The following is a 21,837-nucleotide window of genomic DNA, read 5'->3' as shown; positions in this document are numbered from 1 at the left end:
ATTTATGTAGCTAAAGTGTAGGCCAACCCCACACACCTTTCTGTACCATGAGTGCAGGCGAAGAACATAGAAATTGCTATGATTACACTGTAGGCGAGGGGCCACAAAAATTGCTGTATCAACAGTACTAATGTACATCCAAAAAATTGGCCATGGCCAACCAAGAGGGCAGGTGAAACCTATTACTCGCTTTGGTTAATGTGGCTTAAGTGGTAACTAGGCCTGGAGGCAGCCCAGTTTAACGAAAAATTGGTTCAAGTTAAAGTTTCAACGCTTTTAAGAGCATTGAAACGTATAAAAATTGTTTCGAAAAATTATATGAGTGAGCCTTGTGGCCCTAAGAAAAATTGCCCGTTCGGCGTGATTACGTGAGGTTTCAGGAGGAGGAGCAGGAGGAGGAGGAGGAGGAGGAATATTATACACAGATTGATGAAGCAGAAATGTCCCCGTTTTGGATGGTGAGAGAGAACGATGTTTCCATCCGCGGGTGCATAATACGTATTGCTTAGGTATCGCTGCTGTCCGCTGGTGCAGAAGAGAAGTCTGGGGAAATCCAGGCGCTGTTCATCTTGATGAGTGTAAGCCTGTCGGCACTGTCGGTTGACAGGTGGGTACGCTTATCCGTGATGATTCCCCCAGCCACACTAAACACACTCTCTGACAAGACGCTAGCTGCAGGACAAGCAAGCACCTCCAGGGCATACAGCGCGAGTTCAGGCCACGTGTCCAGCTTCGACACCCAGTAGTTGTTGGGGGCAGAGGCGTCACGGAGGACGGTCGTGCGATCGGCTACGTACTCCCTCACCATCCTTTTACAGTGCTCCCGCCGACTCAGCCGTGACTGGGGAGCGGTGACACAGTCTTGCTGGGGAGCCATAAAGCTGGCAAAGGCCTTGGAGAATGTTCCCCTGCCTGCGCTGTACATGCTGCATGATCTCTGCGCCTCCCCTGCTACCTGGCCCTCGGAACTGCGCCTTCTGCCACTAGCGCAGTCGGATGGGAAGTTTACCATCAGTTTGTCCACCAGCGCCCTGTGGTATTGCATCATTCTCGAACCCCTTTCCTCTTCGGGAATGAGAGTGCAAAGGCTCTCCTTATACCGTGGGTCGAGCAGTGTGTACACCCAGTAATCCGTAGTGGCCAGAATGCGTGTAACGCGAGGGTCACGAGAAAGGCATCCTAACATGAAGTCAGCCATGTGTGCCAGGGTACCTGTACGCAACACATGGCTGTCTTCACTAGGAAGATCACTTTCAGGATCCTCCTCCTCCTCCTCCTCCTCTTCCCCCTCCTCAGGCCATACACGCTGAAAGGATGACAGGCAAGCAGCATGGGTACCGTCAGCAGTGGGCCAAGCTGTCTCTTCCCCCTCCTCCTCATCCTCCTCATGCTCCTCCTCCTCCTCCTGAACGCGCTGAGATATAGACAGGAGGGTGCTCTGACTATCCAGCGACATACTGTCTTCCCCCAGCTCTATTTCCGAGCGCAAAGCGTCTGCCTTTATGCTTTGCAGGGAACTTCTCAAGATGCATAGCAGAGGAATGATGACGCTAATGATTGCAGCATCGCCGCTCACCACCTGGGTAGACTCCTCAAATTTTCCAAGGACCTGGCAGATGGCTGCCAACCAGGGCCACTCTTCTGTAAATAATTGAGGAGGCTGACTCACACTGCGCCGCGCAAGTTGGAGTTGGTATTCCACTATAGCTCTACGCTGCTCATAGAGTCTGGCCAACATGTGGAGCGTAGAGTTCCACTGTGTGGGCACGTCGCACAGCAGTCGGTGCACTGGCAGATTAAACCGATGTTGCAGTGTCCGCAGGGTGGCAGCGTGCGTGTGGGATTTGCGGAAATGTGCGCAGAGCTGGCGCACCTTTCCGAGCAGGTATGACAAGTGGGGGTAGCTTTTCAGAAAGCTCTGAACCACCAAATTAAACACATGGGCCAGGCATGGCACGTGCGTGAGGCTGCCGAGCTGCAAAGCCGCCACCAGCTTACGGCCGTTGTCACACACGACCATGCCCGGTTGGAGGCTCAGCGGCGCAAGCCAGCGGTCGGTCTGCTCTGTCAGACCCTGCAGCAGTTCGTGGGCCGTGTGCCTCTTCTCTCCTAAGCTGAGTAGTTTCAGCACGGCCTGCTGACGCTTGCCCACCGCTGTGCTGCCACGCCGCGTTACACCGACTGCTGGCGACGTGCTGCTGACACATCTTGATTGCGAGACAGAGGTTGCGTTGGAGGAGGAGGAGGAGGAAGGTGCTTTAGTGGAGGAAGCATACACCGCCGCAGATACCACCACCGAGCTGTGGCCCGCAATTCTGGGGGTGGGTAGGACGTGAGCGGTCCCAGGCTCTGACTCTGTCCCAGCCTCCACTAAATTCACCCAATGTGCCATCAGGAGGATATAGTGGCCCTGCCCGCCTGTGCTTGTCCACGTGTCTGTTGTTAAGTGGACCTTGGCAGTAACCGCGTTGGTGAGGGCGCGTACAATGTTGCGGGAGACGTGGTCGTGCAGGCCTGGGACGGCACATCGGGAAAAGTAGTGGTGACTGGGAACTGAGTAGCGCGGGGCCGCCGCCGCCATCATGCTTTTGAAAGCCTCCGTTTCCACAAGCCTATACGGCAGCATCTCTAGGCTGATCAATTTTGCAATGTGCACGTTTAACGCTTGAGCGTGCGGGTGCGTGGCGTCGTACTTGCGCTTGCGCTCAAACTGTGGCGCTAGCGACGTCTGGACGCTACGCTGAGAGACATTGCTGGATGGGGCCGAGGACAGCGGAGGTGAGGGTGTGGGTGCAGGCCAGGAGACGGTAGTGCCTGTGTCCTCAGAGGGGGGTTGGATCTCAGTGGCAGGTTGGGGCACAGGGGGAGAGGCAGTGGTGCAAACCGGAGGCGGTGAACGGGCATCGTCCCACCTTGTGGGGTGCTTGGCCATCATATGCCTGCGCATGCTGTTGGTGGTGCCTCCCCAGCTGATCTTGGCGCGACAAAGGTTGCACACCACTGTTCGTCGGTCGTCAGGCGTCTCTGTGATAAACTGCCACACCGTAGAGCACCTTGACCTGTGCAGGGTGGCATGGCGCGAGGGGGCGCTTTGGGAAACAGTTGGTGGATTATTCGGTCTGGCCCTGCCTCTACCCCTGGCCACCACACTGGCTCGGCCTGTGCCCACACCCTGACTTGGGCCTCCGCGTCCTCGCCCGCGTCCACGTCCTATAGGCCTACCCCTACCCCTCAGCATGGTGTATTACCAGTGATTTGATTTCCCAGGCAGGAAAGAAAGTGGCGCAAGCCTGCAGCCAAAATAGAATTTTTTCCCTTGTTTTTCAAAGGACAAGCTACACTGCGTGTATTCAATGAATACTACTAAGTTTAATAACTGTGTTGTGGCCCTGCAAATGTGTCACAGAACTGCAGTGATGCAAAGTTATTGGCTCCAGCAGATCAGGGATTTCCCATGCAGGAAAAAAATTGGCGCAAGCCTGCAGTAAAACGTAGCTGGCTGCGTCTGATTTTTTTTTACGTTCTGCACACACGTACCCAGAGCCCTGAGGACTGTCAGAGGCAGGCGAAATAGAATTTTTTCCCTTGTTTTTCAAAGGAAAAGCCACACTGCTTCTATTCAATGAATAATGTATGTCTTCTGGCCCTGCCTACACAATTCTATCCCTGTAGTATTAATGCCGGGTGCAATGGTCTGCACAGCCGGTTTTGAGAAAAAAAAAAAATATGCAACACTGCTAACAGCAGCCTGGACAGTACTGCACACGGATAGATGTGGCCCTAGAAAAGACCGTTGGGGTTCTTGAAGCCTACACTCACTGCTAACACTCTCCCTGCCTAACCACCACTTCTGTCCCTATTGCAGGGCGCAATGCTATGCAGATCCAATTTTGAAAAAAAAAAAATATATACAGTGCTAACACAGTACTGCACACTAGTAGATGTGGCCCTGAGAAGGACCGTTGGGGTTCTTGAAGCCTACACTCACTCCTAACGCTCTCCCTACAGCAGCTCCAGCACGATACCACTGTCCCTCAGCTAACTCACAAGGCATCTGAGCCGAGCCGCGGGAGGGGCCGATTTTTATACTCGGGTGACATCTGATCGCCCCAGCCACTCACAGCAGGGGGGTGGTATAGGGCTTGAACGTCACAGGGGGAAGTTGTAATGCCTTCCCTGTCTTTCAATTGGCCAGAAAAGCGCGCTAACTAGAGATGAGCGAACGTGTCCGTTACGGACACATCCGCACCCGGACACCCGCTTTGCCGAACACTGCAGTGTTCGCGCGTAAGTGTCCGGGTGCCGCCGGGGGGCGGGGAGATGCGCGGCGGCGCGGGCGGCAGTAGCGGGGAACAGGGGGGAGCCCTCTCTCTCTCCCTCTCCCCCCCACTCCCCGCCGCACCCCCCCGCGCTGCCACGGCGGCCCCCGAACTTTTTCGCCCGAACACTGAAGTGTTCGCAAGGTTCGGTGTTCGGGCGAAAAAGGGGCGGGGCCGAACGTGTTCGCTCATCTCTAGCGCTAACGTCTCAGGGAAGGAAGTGAAAGTAACCGGAACACCGCGTGGTACTCGTTACGAGTAACGAGCATCCCGAACACCCTAATATTCGCACGAATATCAAGCTCGGACGAGTACGTTCGCTCATCTCTACTCAGGACAAAATTATCATTACCTTTATACTGCACAATGGACACTAACAACTAAGGCCTCATGCACGGATTCAGTGCGGGAAATCCTGGACGGAATCCTCCCGTTCCCGCTGCCTGTGACCCTGTCAGATGCTTTCTTCTTCTATACGGCGGATGTGGAGTTGGCGCTCTGGTGCACATGCGCAGTACAGATTTCCCAGCGCCATTGCATAGGCGATGATGCAGATCCGCGACACTTCTGCAATGCTGATCGCAGAAGTGCCACAGAAGGGACGGCTACCATTGACTTCAATGGAAGCAGTCCCTGTGTATCCGCTCTAAAAATAGGGCATGCTGCGTTTTATTTTCGGCACGTAGCGGCCGCAAAAAAAATCCCCTGGTGCGCGTGGAGAGAGGAATCTCCACACAAATTGATGGTCACATTTAGCAGCGGATCGCCCGTGCCTGCTGACAAGCGTGGAATCCGCTGCTCAATTTGCCCCGTGTGCATGAGGCCTAAACCCAAGTATTTATGGTGCAATTGCAATATTCATTGGACCCACCTTAAAAATGTATAAAAGTTTTTCAATATAACATATATTAAAATAGTGTTATAAATAAATAAAAAAAACACCACATGCAAAAAAAACAAGCCCTCATAAGCAAGTTGTGGGAAAAATAAAATGTGTGGCTTTTGGAGAGCAGGGTGGGGGCTAGCAGACAAAAAGTATTAAATATGACAGAATTTCACGAGTTATTTTTACGTTTTCACCAAATTCTTTGTGAGATTTTAAAAACTAAAATGTTGAATATTGGTGTCAAAAAAATGGCCCCCAACCCCCACCCCGAATAATATGAGAGGTCAATCTTTATAAGTACTGCAGTTTACTCTCTATGCATTACAGCAATACACAGGCTCACACAGTATTGGACTCACTTGGTGAGGGAAGGTCAGTCCCATCGTCAGGACCCTGTGGGAGTCTGTAACCACAGGAGTGGCTGTCTGACACTGTGCCTTACTGAGAGTGAACACACACTACACACAATAAGCCAGAGAGAGACGGACAGAAAGAGAGAGCAGACAGGTAAGATATGGCTGCAGATACCAGGCTTCACTTTACTGAACCCTCGAACTGAATCTCCACCTGTTTAACAACGTGTCAATATTAGATCCAAAAATTCTGTGTAGATTGGATTTCTTAATGTGTCGGCGCTCCATTTATTTGACACAGAGCACAAAATCACCTGCGTGTACTTAGATTACATGTGTACCTATGTGCTATGGAAAGCGCAGTTACATGTCAAGTTTGGATTGCAGAGACCCCCAATGATCGCTAGAACAAACCAGCTGAAGAAGTCATCGGAGCGCTCCACCATTCTCTAGCTGAAGATGGGCTCATAGACCTTCTATTGAGCCAGTCTTCAGCCAGCAGTGACAGCACTCGGATGAGGGTTTCAGCTGCTTTGTTCTAGCGATTGTTTCTCATCATGATCAAAACGTTTGACATGTTTCTATGACATCTCAAAAGCTTTTGGAAGTTGCAGTTAGGCAGTATTCACACAGGCGAAGCGTTTTTGCGCAAAAAACACACAATCTGATTTATATTAAACGTTTCGCGTGTGGAGAAAAAAAAAACAAAAAAACAATCGCATCTGGTTCCAATATAAAAAAACAGATCGCACTCAAATGTTCTGCAATTTTTTTTCCTCCACGCTTTCATATTGGGAAAAAAGGGCAAAGAAACAGAACATGCAGCAATTTTTCAAACTCGGACAATTGGTCAAAGAGAAAATTAAACCCATTGAAATACATAGTAACATAGTATGTTAGGCTGAAGGGAGACAGTGTCCATCTAGTTCAGCCTGTTTCCACCTCCTCCTTGTTGATCCAGAGGAAGGCAAAAAACCCCGAATGAGGCAGAAGACAATTAGCCCATCTGGGGGAAAACATTCCTTCCCGACTCCATAATGGCAGTCAGAATATTCCCTGGATCAATGAAGAAAAAGGGAGTAGAGATGAGTAGAGATGAGCGAACGTGTCCGTTACGGACACATCCGCACCCGGACACCGGCTTTAGCGAACACTGCAGTGTTCGCGCGTAAGTGTCCGGGTGCCGCCGGGGGGCGGGGAGATGCGCGGCGGCGCGGGCGGCAGTAGCGGGGAACAGGGGGGAGCCCTCTCTCTCTCCCTCTCCCCCCCACTCCTCGCCGCACCCCCCCGCGCTGCCACGGCGGCCCCCGAACTTTTTCGCCCGAACACCGAGGTGTTCGCAAAGTTCGGTGTTCGGGCGAAAAAGGGGCGGGGCCGAACGTGTTCGCTCATCTCTAGAGATGAGCGAACGTACTCGTCCGAGCTTGATGCTCGTTCGAGTATTAGCGTGTTCGGGATGCTCGTTATTCGTAACGAGTACCACGCGATGTTCGGGTTACTTTCACTTTGATCTCTGAGACGTTAGCGCGCTTTTCTGGCCAATAGAAAGACAGGGAAGGCATTACAACTTCCCCCTGCGACGTTCAAGCCCTATAGAACCCCCCTGCAGTGAGTGGCTGGCGAGATCAGGTGTTACCCGAGTATATAAATCAGCCCCTCCCGCGGCTCGCCACAGATGCGTTCTGCCATAGCTCAGGGAAAGTGCTGCTGATGCCGGAGCTGCTATAGGGAGAGTGTTAGGAGTATTTTAGGCTTCAAGAACCCCAACGGTCCTTCTTAGGGCCACATCTAACCGTGTGCAGTAGTGTGGAGGCTGCTTTTTGCAGTGTTGTACTTTTTTTTTTTTGTATATCGGCTGTGCAGAGCATTGCGTCCTGCAGTAATTATTATACATCGTCCAGGGCCAGTAGTGCTGGTGAGGCAGGGACAGAAGACATATTAATAGAATATAGGCAGTGTGCCTTTCCAAAAACATTTGTGAAAAAACATCTATTTGGGCTGCCTGTGACCGTCCTCAGTGTTCTGGGTCTCTGCTGGGTGTAGTTGTCCTCCTAATTCATATGCAGCCAGCTAAGTGTTACAGCAGGCTTGCGCAAAATTATTTCCTGGCTCTGTGTTGGCAGTTACATCACCGCCGTATTGCAGTCCACAGTGCTACAGTTTGCAGTTAGTTGACATACTCCAGGGCCAGTAGTGGTGACGCAGGGACAGAAGACGTATTAATAGAAAATAGGCAGTGTGCAAAAGGCAAAAATAGGCAGTGTGTAAAAATTGTTGGGAGGGGGGGGCCCACTCTTGCCGCTATTGTGGCTTAATGGTGGGACCTGGTAACTTGAGATGCAGCCCAACATGTAGCCCCTCGCCTGCCCTATCCGTTGCTGTGTCGTTCCCATCACTTTCTTGAATTGCCCAGATTTTCACAAATGAAAACCTTAGCGAGCATCGGCGATATACAAAAATGCTCGGGTCGCCCATTGACTTCAATGGGGTTCGTTATTCGAAACGAACCCTCGAGCATCGCGATAATTTCGTCCCGAGTAACGAGCACCCGAGCATTTTGGTGCTCGCTCATCTCTAAAAGGGAGTTCTTTTTCCATCTTGAAATCTGGCAGAACTTGAACGGGGAAAAAATATTGCCTGCGTGAATACACCCACAATCTTTAAAAATAATGATGATGTTTTGGCTTCTGCAGCCACCACTAAAATGAGCTGACTACATATTGTGTTATCATTGGGTCTAGTCTGTAATACTATGCAGTCAGCTCCCTCTAGTGGTGGCTGCAGGTAGCTTTTAAATCTATGTCTGCAGCGAATATGCAGCTGTGTCAGAAAAACTGAGCCCCTCCTATAATCAAGATATAAAGAATATAATCTTCAGCGGTTTTTGAACGCTTTCTTTTCTTTAACTCTAACAAGGGTAGTCAAGGGTTGACATTCGCTTTGAAACCAACTTTATAAATTGAAATTATACCATCACAAGCATCTGAAAGGCTTCAGTTTTCTTAAGAGATGTGGTTAATGAAATCTGCTACAGTGAGTATCTGCACATGGCAGGATGATGGGTTATGCTGTAAATGCAGCGCAAACTTACCTGTGATGGAGGGGATGTAGAAAAGGATGTGGCACAGACATCCTGGGAATCCTCCACAGATGGGTATGCAGCTCCTGGCTCCTCGGGTGCCCTGTTGGGATACATTAAAACAAAGCCCATGCAAAAGAATGATCCCAGACTATTATAGAAGTGCAAATACCATACTTATTTAGTGTGTGATAAACCCAGCACTGCTATAGGACGGACACAAAAGATCTGCTTATCTGGCCGAACTGACCAGATTGGTGGCTTCAGTAGCCACAAAGACACCTATTAAGGTCTTTTACCACAAACTAAAACAAAGCACATACCCGAGGTACAAAGTCTGCACTGAAAGGGGTAATTTGGCTTCTTAGCTAAGGCTACATGGCGACATTGGTTGCAATGCACGTTGTTCAGGCATAAATTGCATCCAGATGTTAGTGAATTAGGTAAACGATTGCTTACCCGATGCTTTAATGCAGAATTAACCCTTTGCAGTCCAATTTTGAATTCAGGGTTTTTTAGGGAATTTTCTCTTTCTGCCATTACACAATGACACCCCCTGCTGGCTAGAGCCAGTACTGCGGTATTCTGGAGAGGCCCCCTGACAACAGAGCGGCCAGTAATATACAGTAAGAATACCCTGCCGTACGTCTTCCGATATCAGAAGCTGTACAGCCTTCATTCAGAATGTCTTTAGACGTCATATAGTGGATTGGAAAGGGTTAATAGCTATGGTCCAGGCTGCAGTTAGGGTTGTTTTACCTCTAAATATTTTTATTGAAAGAAATTTTTCCTTTTAACAATTACGCAAAATTTTCCCCTCGCATACCCAGTCATATCCACTGCGGTATGAGTTATGTTCCGGGGGGATGGGGGTTCATGTCAGATGACCTTTCATCGATTCTATGGAATTTCGGAACTCTTGCCATATTTTTCAGCCTGTCTTGCATGAAAGGGAAGAGTAAGGGTGGCATAGAAATGGGTGAAGGGAAGGGGGAGAAATGGAAAGGGAGGGAAAACTGGAGTGGAGGGGGGCACAAACTTTGGGTCTGATCGTTTGATCCTTTACAACTGTACAAATAACAATAAACTAAGTTGACACCCTACTTATTACTAGTTCCATTTCTTGCTTCTCTCCTCTCTCGCATATATTCATAGAATCATAGAATGGTAAAGTTGGAAGGATCCCTGGGGTCATCTGGTCCAACCCCCTGCTCAGTGCAGGATTCACTAAATCATCCCAGACAGATATTTGTCCAGCCTTTGTTTGAACACTTCTATGGAAGAAGAACTCACCACCTCCCGTGGTAACCTGTTCAACTCAGTGATCACTCTCACTATTCTCAGGTAAGCCCGAGCTATTGCTTTCAATAACGCGCCTCTAGCCAACACATGGGTCCTCCCCACATCCTCTAGGTCACGTTATACCCCCTAGATAGGGGGGTCCCGGGACATGGACCTCTCTATATACCATGTGGACATTTTAAAACCTAAATCCCATAGTTCCTGCTGTTTAGCTTAGAAGTCAGTCTTTTCTATTCAAGCTTTGGAGATCCACATCAAGGCTCTCATAGATGTGCAGTGAGACTGAATGCTAGTCCACACAGTACGCGCTGTGCAAATTGGGTTGTCAGCGCGTCTGTATGTGCGTTTGTGGAGGTTTGGCATTGTCACATAGTCAACAGCGACCAAGATGAGAGCTAATAATTCTGCGATAAAGCACTGGGTAAGACAATTCCCAGAACTACCTTTTACCTAAAGTTTACAAATGGGAGTACAAACAGGATAACTTCTGAGTGCTTCTTTAACTTGTCATCACGTTTGAGCCCCATAAACTATGTTATGGGGCTCAGACATGAAGGAATGCGGAGTGGCGTTTGATACCGGATGCCACACTCCTGCGCTGTCTCTGCCAGCAACACAGCTTACCTCTTTTCTGCTCACAGTGTGCACGCTCTACTACATATAAATTGGAGAGTGCATGCAAACAGCAAGCTGAAAAAAGTATCACTACGCACGTGCCAACTTCAGGGGGGCACAGCGCAGGAATTGGGTGCCTGGTGAGCATCAAACACCACCACTCCTTCCATCATGTTTGAGCGCCATAACGTAGTTATCGTTAACAGATAAGACATCATGGCCATAACTAGACATCTACCTGAATAGACTGTTACAGTAATAATATATATTCTATATTATATATATTTTCTATGCTTCTCGCATCAGCCTATGCAGACACACATTATATATATATATATATATATATATATATATATATATATATATATATTCTTCCTTCCATCTAAATGGTTAACGTTTTGTATGCTGGAATGTACAAGATGCTTCTGTGACTCCCACACTTCTTTCCCAGGACAAAAGTTGTTGAGAGCACTCTGAGGCCCCCACCATCGCATTTTAAAGGATAATGAACACAGGATAAGTTTATTTTCTTAGGAATCACGTATTTTAGTAGTAACACACACCTTAAGGCGTTAACATATGTTAGTCATTGCAAACTAAGCCAATCATGAGTTGTTATGACTTTAGGGGCATGTATCTCTATTGCTATGTCATTTGGGATAGTGATGCTATTAATAGATCAGAAGCTTACTGATGTTGACAAACATTGTGTCAGTGTCAATTACTCTGCATGCATGCACTTCTCATTGTAACCAATTTGGAGCAGTACAGTGAAGTCAGAGGGATATGATGTATTTCCCATAACAAGACCTATGGTTTTACTGTATTTTCTTTTACAAGTCAAGTAATTAGGGGAGATCCATAGATCCTGATTTTAAAGAAAATGACAATTTCCACGAACTGTGAATCTACATGTACCAGCAGAGATAGTGTCTTGACTTCCACAAGAGATCAGAAAGGTTAAAACGAGCTACAACATATGTCCTATCAGTTGTTAAACATTTACAAGATGTGTGTAATCTGAGTAGATTCTGAGCTGATGTCCTCTGTGGCTCTAGACGGTATGTGTGCATGCTGCCTGTGTCCTCACCCGTAGTTGCAGGGATGCATGTGTGAGGTACTGGGGAAAGGTCGGTCAACAAAATGATCAATAATAATCCCCATGATGGGCTGGGTCCTTTCATACTGCCTGAAATGCAACAAACACATTGATGTTATTGAGCTGCTGGGCCTAGTTGTCCTATAGACGCTTACTGCCATCTATCTTGTAGCTAAATTTATCCTTGGGTGTAGGGGTATTGGCATACAAATCTAGTATAATGGAAGTGTATGATAAGGCACTGAACTAGTCTAGAAGTGTGCATTGTGAATAATGACGTACACGTTATTTTATCGGGAGTCTACCGTATAACTGCATACCTGTGGCGACTTGGCTTACCGAGTAGACATGAAAGCCAGATTGGTTCTATAGGCGCAGGTCAATGTTAGGGTTCCAATGGGGGTCCCTACCGTCCCGACACATACTGCTTGGAAACCTGCAAAAAAGAAACAGCAATGAGGACTGATAGTGACAACTACACCAAGGACTAGAGTGATCTGTAGATACACTGACAATTACAGTTCAGTCACATGAAATAGCAATAGAATTAAAATCTGTGCTGCCCTAGGGCTTTAGGTCATGGACTGCCAACCATGTGCAGCGAGCTTTGCACAGCAGATTACTATAGGAGTAAAAAGGAGCTTGTATGTAAGAGCATTCTTTAAGGGTCTATCCAGAATAGTTTCATAAGATGCTCATTACTTAGAACGCTACACGAATAAACTGCACATAATCCACCACAGTTCACTTCAATAATGCAGTTTTTGTGACATCAAACTGCAGCATGCCTTATTGGCTTTTAGGACAATTTCCCTCCACCGACTTAAAAACGGGTTTTCGGTATTTTGGCTTTATGTACTTCCAGATTTAGCATTCCTTTAGGCTACATCTACATGGAGCAGATTTTCCATCCAAATTTTCCACACGGAAAATCCGCAACATTTGGCACCCGCAGCACCCCACCGGCTGCTGCAGACTACCTGCCTTTCGGCACCCGCAGCACCCCACCGGCTGATGCAGGCTACCTGCCTTTAAGCACCTGCAGCACCCTACCGGCTGCTGCAGGCTACCTGCCTTTTGCCACCGGCAGCACCCCACCAGCTGCTACTGGCTACCTGCCTTTTGGCACCTCCAGCACCCCATCGGCTGCTGCAGGCTACCTGCCTTTTGGCACCTCCAGCACCCCACTGGCTGCTGCAGACTACCTGCCTTTTGGCACCCGCAGCACCCCACCTGCAGCGGCAGGCTACCTGCCTATTGGCACGTCCAGCACCCCACCGGCTGCTGCAGGCTACCTGCCTTTTGGCACGTCCAGCACCCCACCGGCAGCTGCAGGCTACCTGCCTTTTGGCACATCCAGCACCCCACCGGCTGCTGCAGGCTACCTGCCTTTTGGCACCCGCAGCACCCCACTGGCTGCTGCAGGTGACCTGTCCTTTGGCACCCGCAGCATTCCACCGGCTGCTGGAGGCTACCTGCGTTTTATCACCCGCAGCACCTCACTGGCTGCTGCAGGCTACCTGCCTTTTGACACCCGCAGCACCCCACCGGCTGCTGCAGGCTACCTGCTTTTTGGCACCCGCAGCACTCCATCGGCTGCTGCAGGCTACCTGCTTTTTGGCACCCGCAGCACTCCACCGGCTGCTGCAGGCTACCTGCAATTTGGCAACCGCAGCACCCCACCGGCTGCTGCAGGCTACCTGCCTTTTGGCACCCGCAGCACCCCACCGGCTGCAGGCTACCTGCCATTTGGCAACCATAGCACCCCACCGGCTGCTGCAGGCTACCTGCCTTTTGGCACCTGCAGCACCCCACCGGCTGCTGCAGGCTACCTGCCTTTTGGCACCTCCAGCACCCCACCGGCTGCTGCTGACTACCTGCCTTTTGGCACACGCAGCACCCCACCGGCTGCTGCAGGCTACCTGCCTTTTGGCACCCGCAGCACCCCACCGGCTGCAGGCTACCTGCCTTTTGCGACCCGCAGCACCCCACCGGCTGCTGCAGGCTACCTGCCTTTTCGCACCCGCAGCACCCAACCGGCTGCTGCAGGCTACCTGCCTTTTCGCACCCGCAGCACCCCACCGGCTGCTGCAGGCTACCTGCCTTTTCGCACCCGCAGCACCCAACCGGCTGCTGCAGGCTACCAGCCTTTTGGCACCCACAGCACCCCGGCTGCTGCAGACTACCTGCATTGGCACCCGCAGCACCCCGGCTGCAGGCTACCTGCCTTTTGGCACATCCAGCACCCCTTAGGCTGCTGCAGGCTACCTGCCTTTTGGCACCAGCAGCATCCCACCAGCAGCTGCAAGCTACCTGCCTTTTGGCACCGGCAGCACCCCACCGGCTGCTGCAGGCTACCTGCCTTTTGGCAAGTCCAGCACCCCACCGGTTGCTGCAGGCTACCTGCCTTTTGGCAACCGCAGCACCCCTTCGGCTGATGCAGGCTAACTGCCTTTTGGCACCCGCAGCACTCCACCGGCTGCTGCAGGCTACCTGCCTTTTGGCACCCGCAGCAACCCACCGGCTGCTGCAGGCTCCCTGCTTTTTGGCCCCCCTTTCAGCACCCTGGCTGCAGGCTACCTGCCCTTTGGCACCCGCAGCACCCCACTGGCTGCTGGAGGTTACCTGTCTTTTGGCACCCACAGAATCCCACCGGCTGCTGCAGGCTACCTGCCTTTTGGCACCTCCAGCACCCCACCGGCTGCTGCAGGCTACCTGCCTTTTCGCACCTCCAGCACCCCACCGGCTGCTGCAGACTACCTGCCTTTTGGCACCTCCAGCACCCTATCGGCTGCTACAGACTACCTACTTTTGGCACTGGCAGCACCCCACTGGCTGCTGCAGGCTACCTGCCTTTTGGCACACGCAGCACCTCACCGGCTGCTGCAGGCTACCTGCCTTTTGCCACCCGCAGCACCCCACCGGTTGCTGCAGGCTACCTGCCTTTTGCCACCTGCAGCACCCCTCCGGCTGCTGCAGCCTACCTGCTTTTTGGCATTCGAAGCACCCCGGCTGCAGGCTACCTGCCTTTTGGCACCCGCAGCACCCCACTGGCTGCGGCAGGCTACCTGCTTTTTGGCAACCACAGCACCCCAGCTGCTGCAGACTACCTGCATTGGCACCCGCAGCACCCCCGCTGCGGGCTACCTGCCCTTTGGCATATCCAGCACCCCACCGGTTTCTGCAGACTACCTGCCTTTTGGCACTTACAGCATCCCACCGGCTGCTGGAGGCTACCTGCGTTTTGTTACCTGCAGCACCCCTTCGGCTGCTGCAGGCTAACTGCCTTTTGGCACCCGCAGCACTCCACTGGCTGCTGCAGGCTACCTGCCTTTTGGCACCCGCAGCAACCCACCGGCTGCTGCAGGCTCCCTGCTTTTTGGCCCCCCTTTCAGCACCCTGGCTGCAGGCTACCTGCCTTTTGGCACCCGCAGCACCCCACTGGCTGCTGGAGGTTACCTGTCTTTTGGCACCCACAGAATCCCACCGGCTGCTGGAGGTTACCTGCCTTTTGGCATACGCAGCACCCCACCGGCTGCTACAGGCTACCTGCCTTTTGGCACCCGCAACACCCCACCGGCTGCTGCAGGCTACCTGCCTTCTGGCACCCGCAGCACTCCACCGGCTGCTGCAGGCTACCTGCGTTTTTGCACCCGCAGCATCCCACCGGCTGCTGCAGGCTACCTGCCTTTTGGCACCTCCAGCACCCCACCAGCTGCTGCAGACTACCTGCAGTGGCACCTGCAGCACCCCGGCTGCAGGCTACCTGCCTTTTGGCACATCCAGCACCCCACCAGCTGCTACAGACTACCTACTTTTGGCACTGGCAGCACCCCACCGGCTGCTGCAGGCTACCTGCCTTTTGGCACACGCAGCACCTCACCGGCTGCTGCAGGCTACCTGCCTTTTGCCACCCGCAGCACCCCACCAGCTGCTGCAGGCTACCTGCCTTTTGCCACCTGCAGCACCCCTCCGGCTGCTGCAGCCTACCTGCCTTTTGGCACCCGCAGCCCCGGGGCTATAGACTACCTGCCTTTTGCCACCCGCAGCACCCCACCGGCTGCTGCAGGCTACCTGCCTTTTGCCACCCGCAGCACCCCACCGGCTGCTGCAGACTCCCTGCTTTTTGGTATTCGCAGCACCCCGGCTGCAGGCTACCTGCCTTTTGGCACCCGCAGCACCCCACTGGCTGCGGCAGGCTACCTGCTTTTTGGCAACCACAGCACCCCAGCTGCTGCAGACTACCTGCATTGGCACCCGCAGCACCCCCGCTGCAAGCTACCTGCCCTTTTAAACCCGCAGCATCCCAAGGATGCTGCAGGCTACCTGCCTTTTGGCATATCCAGCACCCCACTGGTTGCTGCAGACTACCTGCCTTTTGGCACTTACAGCATCCCACCGGCTGCTGCAGGCTACCTGCCTTTTGCCACCTGCAGCACCCCTCCGGCTGCTGCAGCCTACCTGCCTTTTGGCACCCGCAGCCCCCGGGCTATAGACTACCTGCCTTTTGCCACCCGCAGCACCCCACCGGCTGCTGCAGGCTACCTGCCTTTTGCCACCCGCAGCACCCCACCGGCTGCTGCAGACTCCCTGCTTTTTGGTATTCGCAGCACCCCGGCTGCAGGCTACCTGCCTTTAGGCACCCGCAGCACCCCACCGGCTGCTGCAGGCTACCTGCCTTTTGCCACCGGCAGCACCCCACCAGCTGCTGCAGGCTACCTGCTTTTTGGCACCTGCAGCACCCCACCGGATGCTGCAGGCTAACTGCCTTTTGGCACCCACAGCACTCCACCGGCTGCTGCAGGCTACCTGCGTTTTTGCACCCGCAGCAACCCACCAGCTGCTGCAGCCTACCTGCCTTTTGGCACCTCCAGCACCCCACCGGCTGCTGCAGACTATCTGCAGTGGCACCCGCAGCACCCCGGCTGCAGGCTACCTGCCCTTTGGCACCCGCAGGATCCCAAGGATGCTGCAGGCTACCTGCCTTTTGGCATATCCAGCACCCCACCGGTTGCTGCAGACTACCTGCCTTTTGGCACTTACAGCATCCCGCCGGCTGCTGGAGGCTACCTGCGTTTTGTTACCTGCAGCACCCCTTCGGCTGCTGCAGGCTAACTGCCTTTTGGCACCCGCAGCACTCCACTGGCTGCTGCAGGCTACCTGCCTTTTGGCACCCGCAGCAACCCACCGGCTGCTGCAGGCTCCCTGCTTTTTGGCCCCCCTTTCAGCACCCTGGCTGCAGGCTACCTGCCTTTTGGCACCTGCAGCACCCCACTGGCTGCTGGAGGTTACCTGTCTTTTGGCACCCACAGAATCCCACCGGCTGCTGGAGGTTACCTGCCTTTTGGCATACGCAGCACCCCACCGGCTGCTACAGGCTACCTGCCTTTTGGCACCCGCAACACCCCACCGGCTGCTGCAGGCTACCTGCCTTCTGGCACCTGCAGCACCCCACCGGCTGCTGCAGGCTAACTGCCTTTTGTCACCCGCAGCACCCCACCGGCTGCTGCAGGCTACCTGCCTTTTGGCACCCGCAGCACCCCAGCTGCAGGCTCCCTGCTTTTTCGCACCCGCAGCACCCCACCATCTGCTGCAGGCTACCTGCCTTGTGGCACCCGCTGCACCCCACCGGCTGCTGCAGGCTACCTGCCTTTAGGCACCCGCAGCACCCCACCGGCTGCTGCAGGCTACCTGCTTTTTGGCACCTGCAGCACCCCACCGGATGCTGCAGGCTAACTGCCTTTTGGCACCCGCAGCACTCCACCGGCTGCTGCAGGCTACCTGCGTTTTTGCACCCGCAGCATCCCACCGGCTGCTGCAGGCTACCTGCCTTTTGGCACCTCCAGCACCCCACCGGCTGCTGCAGACTACCTGCAGTGGCACCCGCAGCACCCCGGCTGCAGGCTACCTGCCTTTTGGCATATCCAGCACCCCACCGGCTGCTGCAGGCTACCTGCCTTTTAGCACACGCAGCACCTCACCGGCTGCTGCAGGCTACCTGCCTTTTGCCACCCGCAGCACCCCACCGGCTGCTGCAGGCTACCTGCCTTTTGCCACCTGCAGCACCCCTCCGGCTGCTGCAGCCTACCTGCCTTTTGGCACCCGCAGCACCCCGGCTATAGACTACCTGCCTTTTGCCACCCGCAGCACCCCACCGGCTGCTGCAGGCTACCTGCCTTTTGCCACCCGCAGCACCCCACCGGCTGCTGCAGACTCCCTGCTTTTTGGCATTCGCAGCACCCCGGCTGCAGGCTACCTGCCTTTTGGCACCCGCAGCACCCCACTGGCTGCGGCAGGCTACCTGCTTTTTGGCAACCACAGCACCCCAGCTGCTGCAGACTATCTGCATTGGCACCCGCAGCACCCCCGCTGCAGGCTACCTGCCCTTTGGCACCCGCAGCATCCCAAGGATGCTGCAGGCTACCTGCCTTTTGGCATATCCTGCACCCCACCGGTTGCTGCAGACTACCTGCCTTTTGGCACTTACAGCATCCCACCGGCTGCTGGAGGCTACCTGCGTTTTGTTACCTGCAGCACCCCTTTGGCTGCTGCAGGCTAACTGCCTTTTGGCACCCGCAGCACTCCACTGGCTGCTGCAGGCTACCTGCCTTTTGGCACCCGCAGCAACCCACCGGCTGCTGCAGGCTCCCTGCTTTTTGGCCCCCCTTTCAGCACCCTGGCTGCAGGCTACCTGCCTTTTGGCACCCGCAGCACCCCACTGGCTGCTGGAGGTTACCTGCCTTTTGGCACCCACAGAATCCCACCGGCTGCTGGAGGTTACCTGCCTTTTGGCATACGCAGCACCCCACCGGCTGCTACAGGCTACCTGCCTTTTGGCACCCGCAACACCCCACCGGCTGCTGCAGGCTACCTGCCTTCTGGCACCTGCAGCACCCCACCGGCTGCTGCAGGCTACCTGCCTTTTGTCACCCGCAGCACCCCACCGGCTGCTGCAGGCTACCTGCCTTTTGGCACCCGCAGCACCCCAGCTGCAGGCTCCCTGCTTTTTCGCACCCGCAGCACCCCACCATCTGCTGCAGGCTACCTGCCTTGTGGCACCCGCTGCACCCCACCGGCTGCTGTAGGCTACCTGCCTTTAGGCACCCGCAGCACCCCACCGGCTGCTGCAGGCTACCTGCCTTTTGCCACCGGCAGCACCCCACCAGCTGCTGCAGGCTACCTGCTTTTTGGCACCTGCAGCACCCCACCGGATGCTGCAGGCTAACTGCCTTTTGGCACCCGCAGCACTCCACCGGCTGCTGCAGGCTACCTGCGTTTTTGCACCCGCAGCATCCCACCGGCTGCTGCAGGCTACCTGCCTTTTGGCACCTCCAGCACCCCACCGGCTGCTGCAGACTATCTGCAGTGGCACCCGCAGCACCCCGGCTGCAGGCTACCTGCCTTTTGGCACATCCAGCACCCCACCGGCTGCTACAGACTACCTACTTTTGGCACTGGCAGCACCCCACCGGCTGCTGCAGGCTACCTGCCTTTTGGCACACGCAGCACCTCACCGGCTGCTGCAGGCTACCTGCCTTTTGCCACCCGCAGCACCCCACCGGCTGCTGCAGGCTACCTGCCTTTTGCCACCTGCAGCACCCCTCCGGCTTCTGCAGCCTACCTGCCTTTTGGCACCCGCAGCACCCCGGCTATACACTACCTGCCTTTTGCCACCCGCAGCACCCCACCGGCTGCTGCAGGCTACCTGCCTTTTGCCACCCGCAGCACCCCACCGGCTGCTGCAGACTCCCTGCTTTTTGGCATTCGCAGCACCCCGGCTGCAGGCTACCTGCCTTTTGGCACCCGCAGCACCCCACTGGCTGCGGCAGGCTACCTGCTTTTTGGCAACCACAGCACCCCAGCTGCTGCAGACTACCTGCATTGGCACCCGCAGCACCCCCGCTGCAGGCTACCTGCCCTTGGCACCCGCAGCATCCCAAGGATGCTGCAGGCTACCTGCCTTTTGGCATATCCTGCAACCCACCGGTTGCTGCAGACTACCTGCCTTTTGGCACTTACAGCATCCCACCGGCTGCTGGAGGCTACCTGCGTTTTGTTACCTGCAGCACCCCTTTGGCTGCTGCAGGCTAACTGCCTTTTGGCACCCGCAGCACTCCACTGGCTGCTGCAGGCTACCTGCCTTTTGGCACCCGCAGCAACCCACCGGCTGCTGCAGGCTCCCTGCTTTTTGGCCCCCCTTTCAGCACCCTGGCTGCAGGCTACCTGCCTTTTGGCACCCGCAGCACCCCACTGGCTGCTGGAGGTTACCTGTCTTTTGGCACCCACAGAATCCCACCGGCTGCTGGAGGTTACCTGCCTTTTGGCATACGCAGCACCCCACCAGCTGCTACAGTCTACCTGCCTTTTGGCACCCGCAACACCCCACCGGCTGCTGCAGGCTACCTGCCTTCTGGCACCTGCAGCACCCCACCGGCTGCTGCAGGCTACCTGCCTTTTGTCACCCGCAGCACCCCACCGGCTGCTGCAGGCTACCTGCCTTTTGTCACCCGCAGCACTCCACTGGCTGCTGCAGGCTACCTGCCTTTTGGCACCCGCAGCAACCCACCGGCTGCTGCAGGCTCCCTGCTTTTTGGCCCCCCTTTCAGCACCCTGGCTGCAGGCTACCTGCCTTTTGGCACCCGCAGCACCCCACTGGCTGCTGGAGGTTACCTGTCTTTTGGCACTAACAGAATCCCACCGGCTGCTGGAGGTTACCTGCCTTTTGGCATACGCAGCACCCCACCAGCTGCTACAGTCTACCTGCCTTTTGGCACCCGCAACACCCCACCGGCTGCTGCAGGCTACCTGCCTTCTGGCACCTGCAGCACCCCACCGGCTGCTGCAGGCTACCTGCCTTTTGTCACCCGCAGCACCCCACCGGCTGCTGCAGGCTACCTGCCTTTTGGCACCCGCAGCACCCCAGCTGCAGGCTCCCTGCTTTTTCGCACCCGCAGCACCCCACCATCTGCTGCAGGCTACCTGCCTTGTGGCACCCGCTGCACCCCACCGGCTGCTGCAGGCTACCTGCCTTTAGGCACCCGCAGCACCCCACCGGCTGCTGCAGGCTACATGCCTTTAGGCACCCGCAGCACCCCACCGGCTGCTGCAGGCTACCTGCCTTTTGCCACCGACAGCACCCCACCAGCTGCTGCAGGCTACCTGCTTTTTGGCACCTGCAGCACCCCACCGGATGCTGCAGGCTAACTGCCTTTTGGCACCCGCAGCACTCCACCGGCTGCTGCAGGCTACCTGCGTTTTTGCACCCGCAGCATCCCACCGGCTGCTGCAGGCTACCTGCCTTTTGGCACCTCCAGCACCCCACCGGCTGCTGCAGACTATCTGCAGTGGCACCCGCAGCACCCCGGCTGCAGGCTACCTGCCTTTTGGCACATCCAGCACCCCACCGGCTGCTACAGACTACCTACTTTTGGCACTGGCAGCACCCCACCGGCTGCTGCAGGCTACCTGCCTTTTGGCACACGCAGCACCTCACCGGCTGCTGCAGGCTACCTGCCTTTTGCCACCCGCAGCACCCCACCGGCTGCTGCAGGCTACCTGCCTTTTGCCACCTGCAGCACCCCTCCGGCTTCTGCAGCCTACCTGCCTTTTGGCACCCGCAGCACCCCGGCTATACACTACCTGCCTTTTGCCACCCGCAGCACCCCACCGGCTGCTGCAGGCTACCTGCCTTTTGCCACCCGCAGCACCCCACCGGCTGCTGCAGACTCCCTGCTTTTTGGCATTCGCAGCACCCCGGCTGCAGGCTACCTGCCTTTTGGCACCCGCAGCACCCCACTGGCTGCGGCAGGCTACCTGCTTTTTGGCAACCACAGCACCCCAGCTGCTGCAGACTACCTGCATTGGCACCCGCAGCACCCCCGCTGCAGGCTACCTGCCCTTGGCACCCGCAGCATCCCAAGGATGCTGCAGGCTACCTGCCTTTTGGCATATCCTGCAACCCACCGGTTGCTGCAGACTACCTGCCTTTTGGCACTTACAGCATCCCACCGGCTGCTGGAGGCTACCTGCGTTTTGTTACCTGCAGCACCCCTTTGGCTGCTGCAGGCTAACTGCCTTTTGGCACCCGCAGCACTCCACTGGCTGCTGCAGGCTACCTGCCTTTTGGCACCCGCAGCAACCCACCGGCTGCTGCAGGCTCCCTGCTTTTTGGCCCCCCTTTCAGC

The 21,837-nt window shown here is 55.1% G+C and overlaps 1 protein-coding gene across 1 annotated transcript in view; it reads right to left on the bottom strand.

Annotated features, from left to right (window-relative positions):
* Positions 1 to 21,837, bottom strand: part of LOC136601935 (autophagy-related protein 13-like) — a 117,198-nt gene that overhangs the window by 75,744 nt on the left and 19,617 nt on the right. Inside the window, exons 3-5 of the mRNA XM_066588853.1 lie at positions 11,993 to 12,089; positions 8,650 to 8,740; positions 5,565 to 5,663 (exon numbers count right to left, since the gene is read on the bottom strand). Of these exons, the coding sequence (XP_066444950.1) occupies positions 5,565 to 5,663; positions 8,650 to 8,740; positions 11,993 to 12,089 (287 nt within the window). The remainder of the gene's footprint in view (positions 1 to 5,564; positions 5,664 to 8,649; positions 8,741 to 11,992; positions 12,090 to 21,837) is intronic.

Source organism: Eleutherodactylus coqui, unplaced genomic scaffold (genome assembly GCF_035609145.1).
Source record: "Eleutherodactylus coqui strain aEleCoq1 unplaced genomic scaffold, aEleCoq1.hap1 HAP1_SCAFFOLD_246, whole genome shotgun sequence".
NCBI lineage: Eukaryota > Metazoa > Chordata > Amphibia > Anura > Eleutherodactylidae > Eleutherodactylus > Eleutherodactylus coqui.
This window is presented reverse-complemented; position numbering and strand designations above follow the sequence as displayed.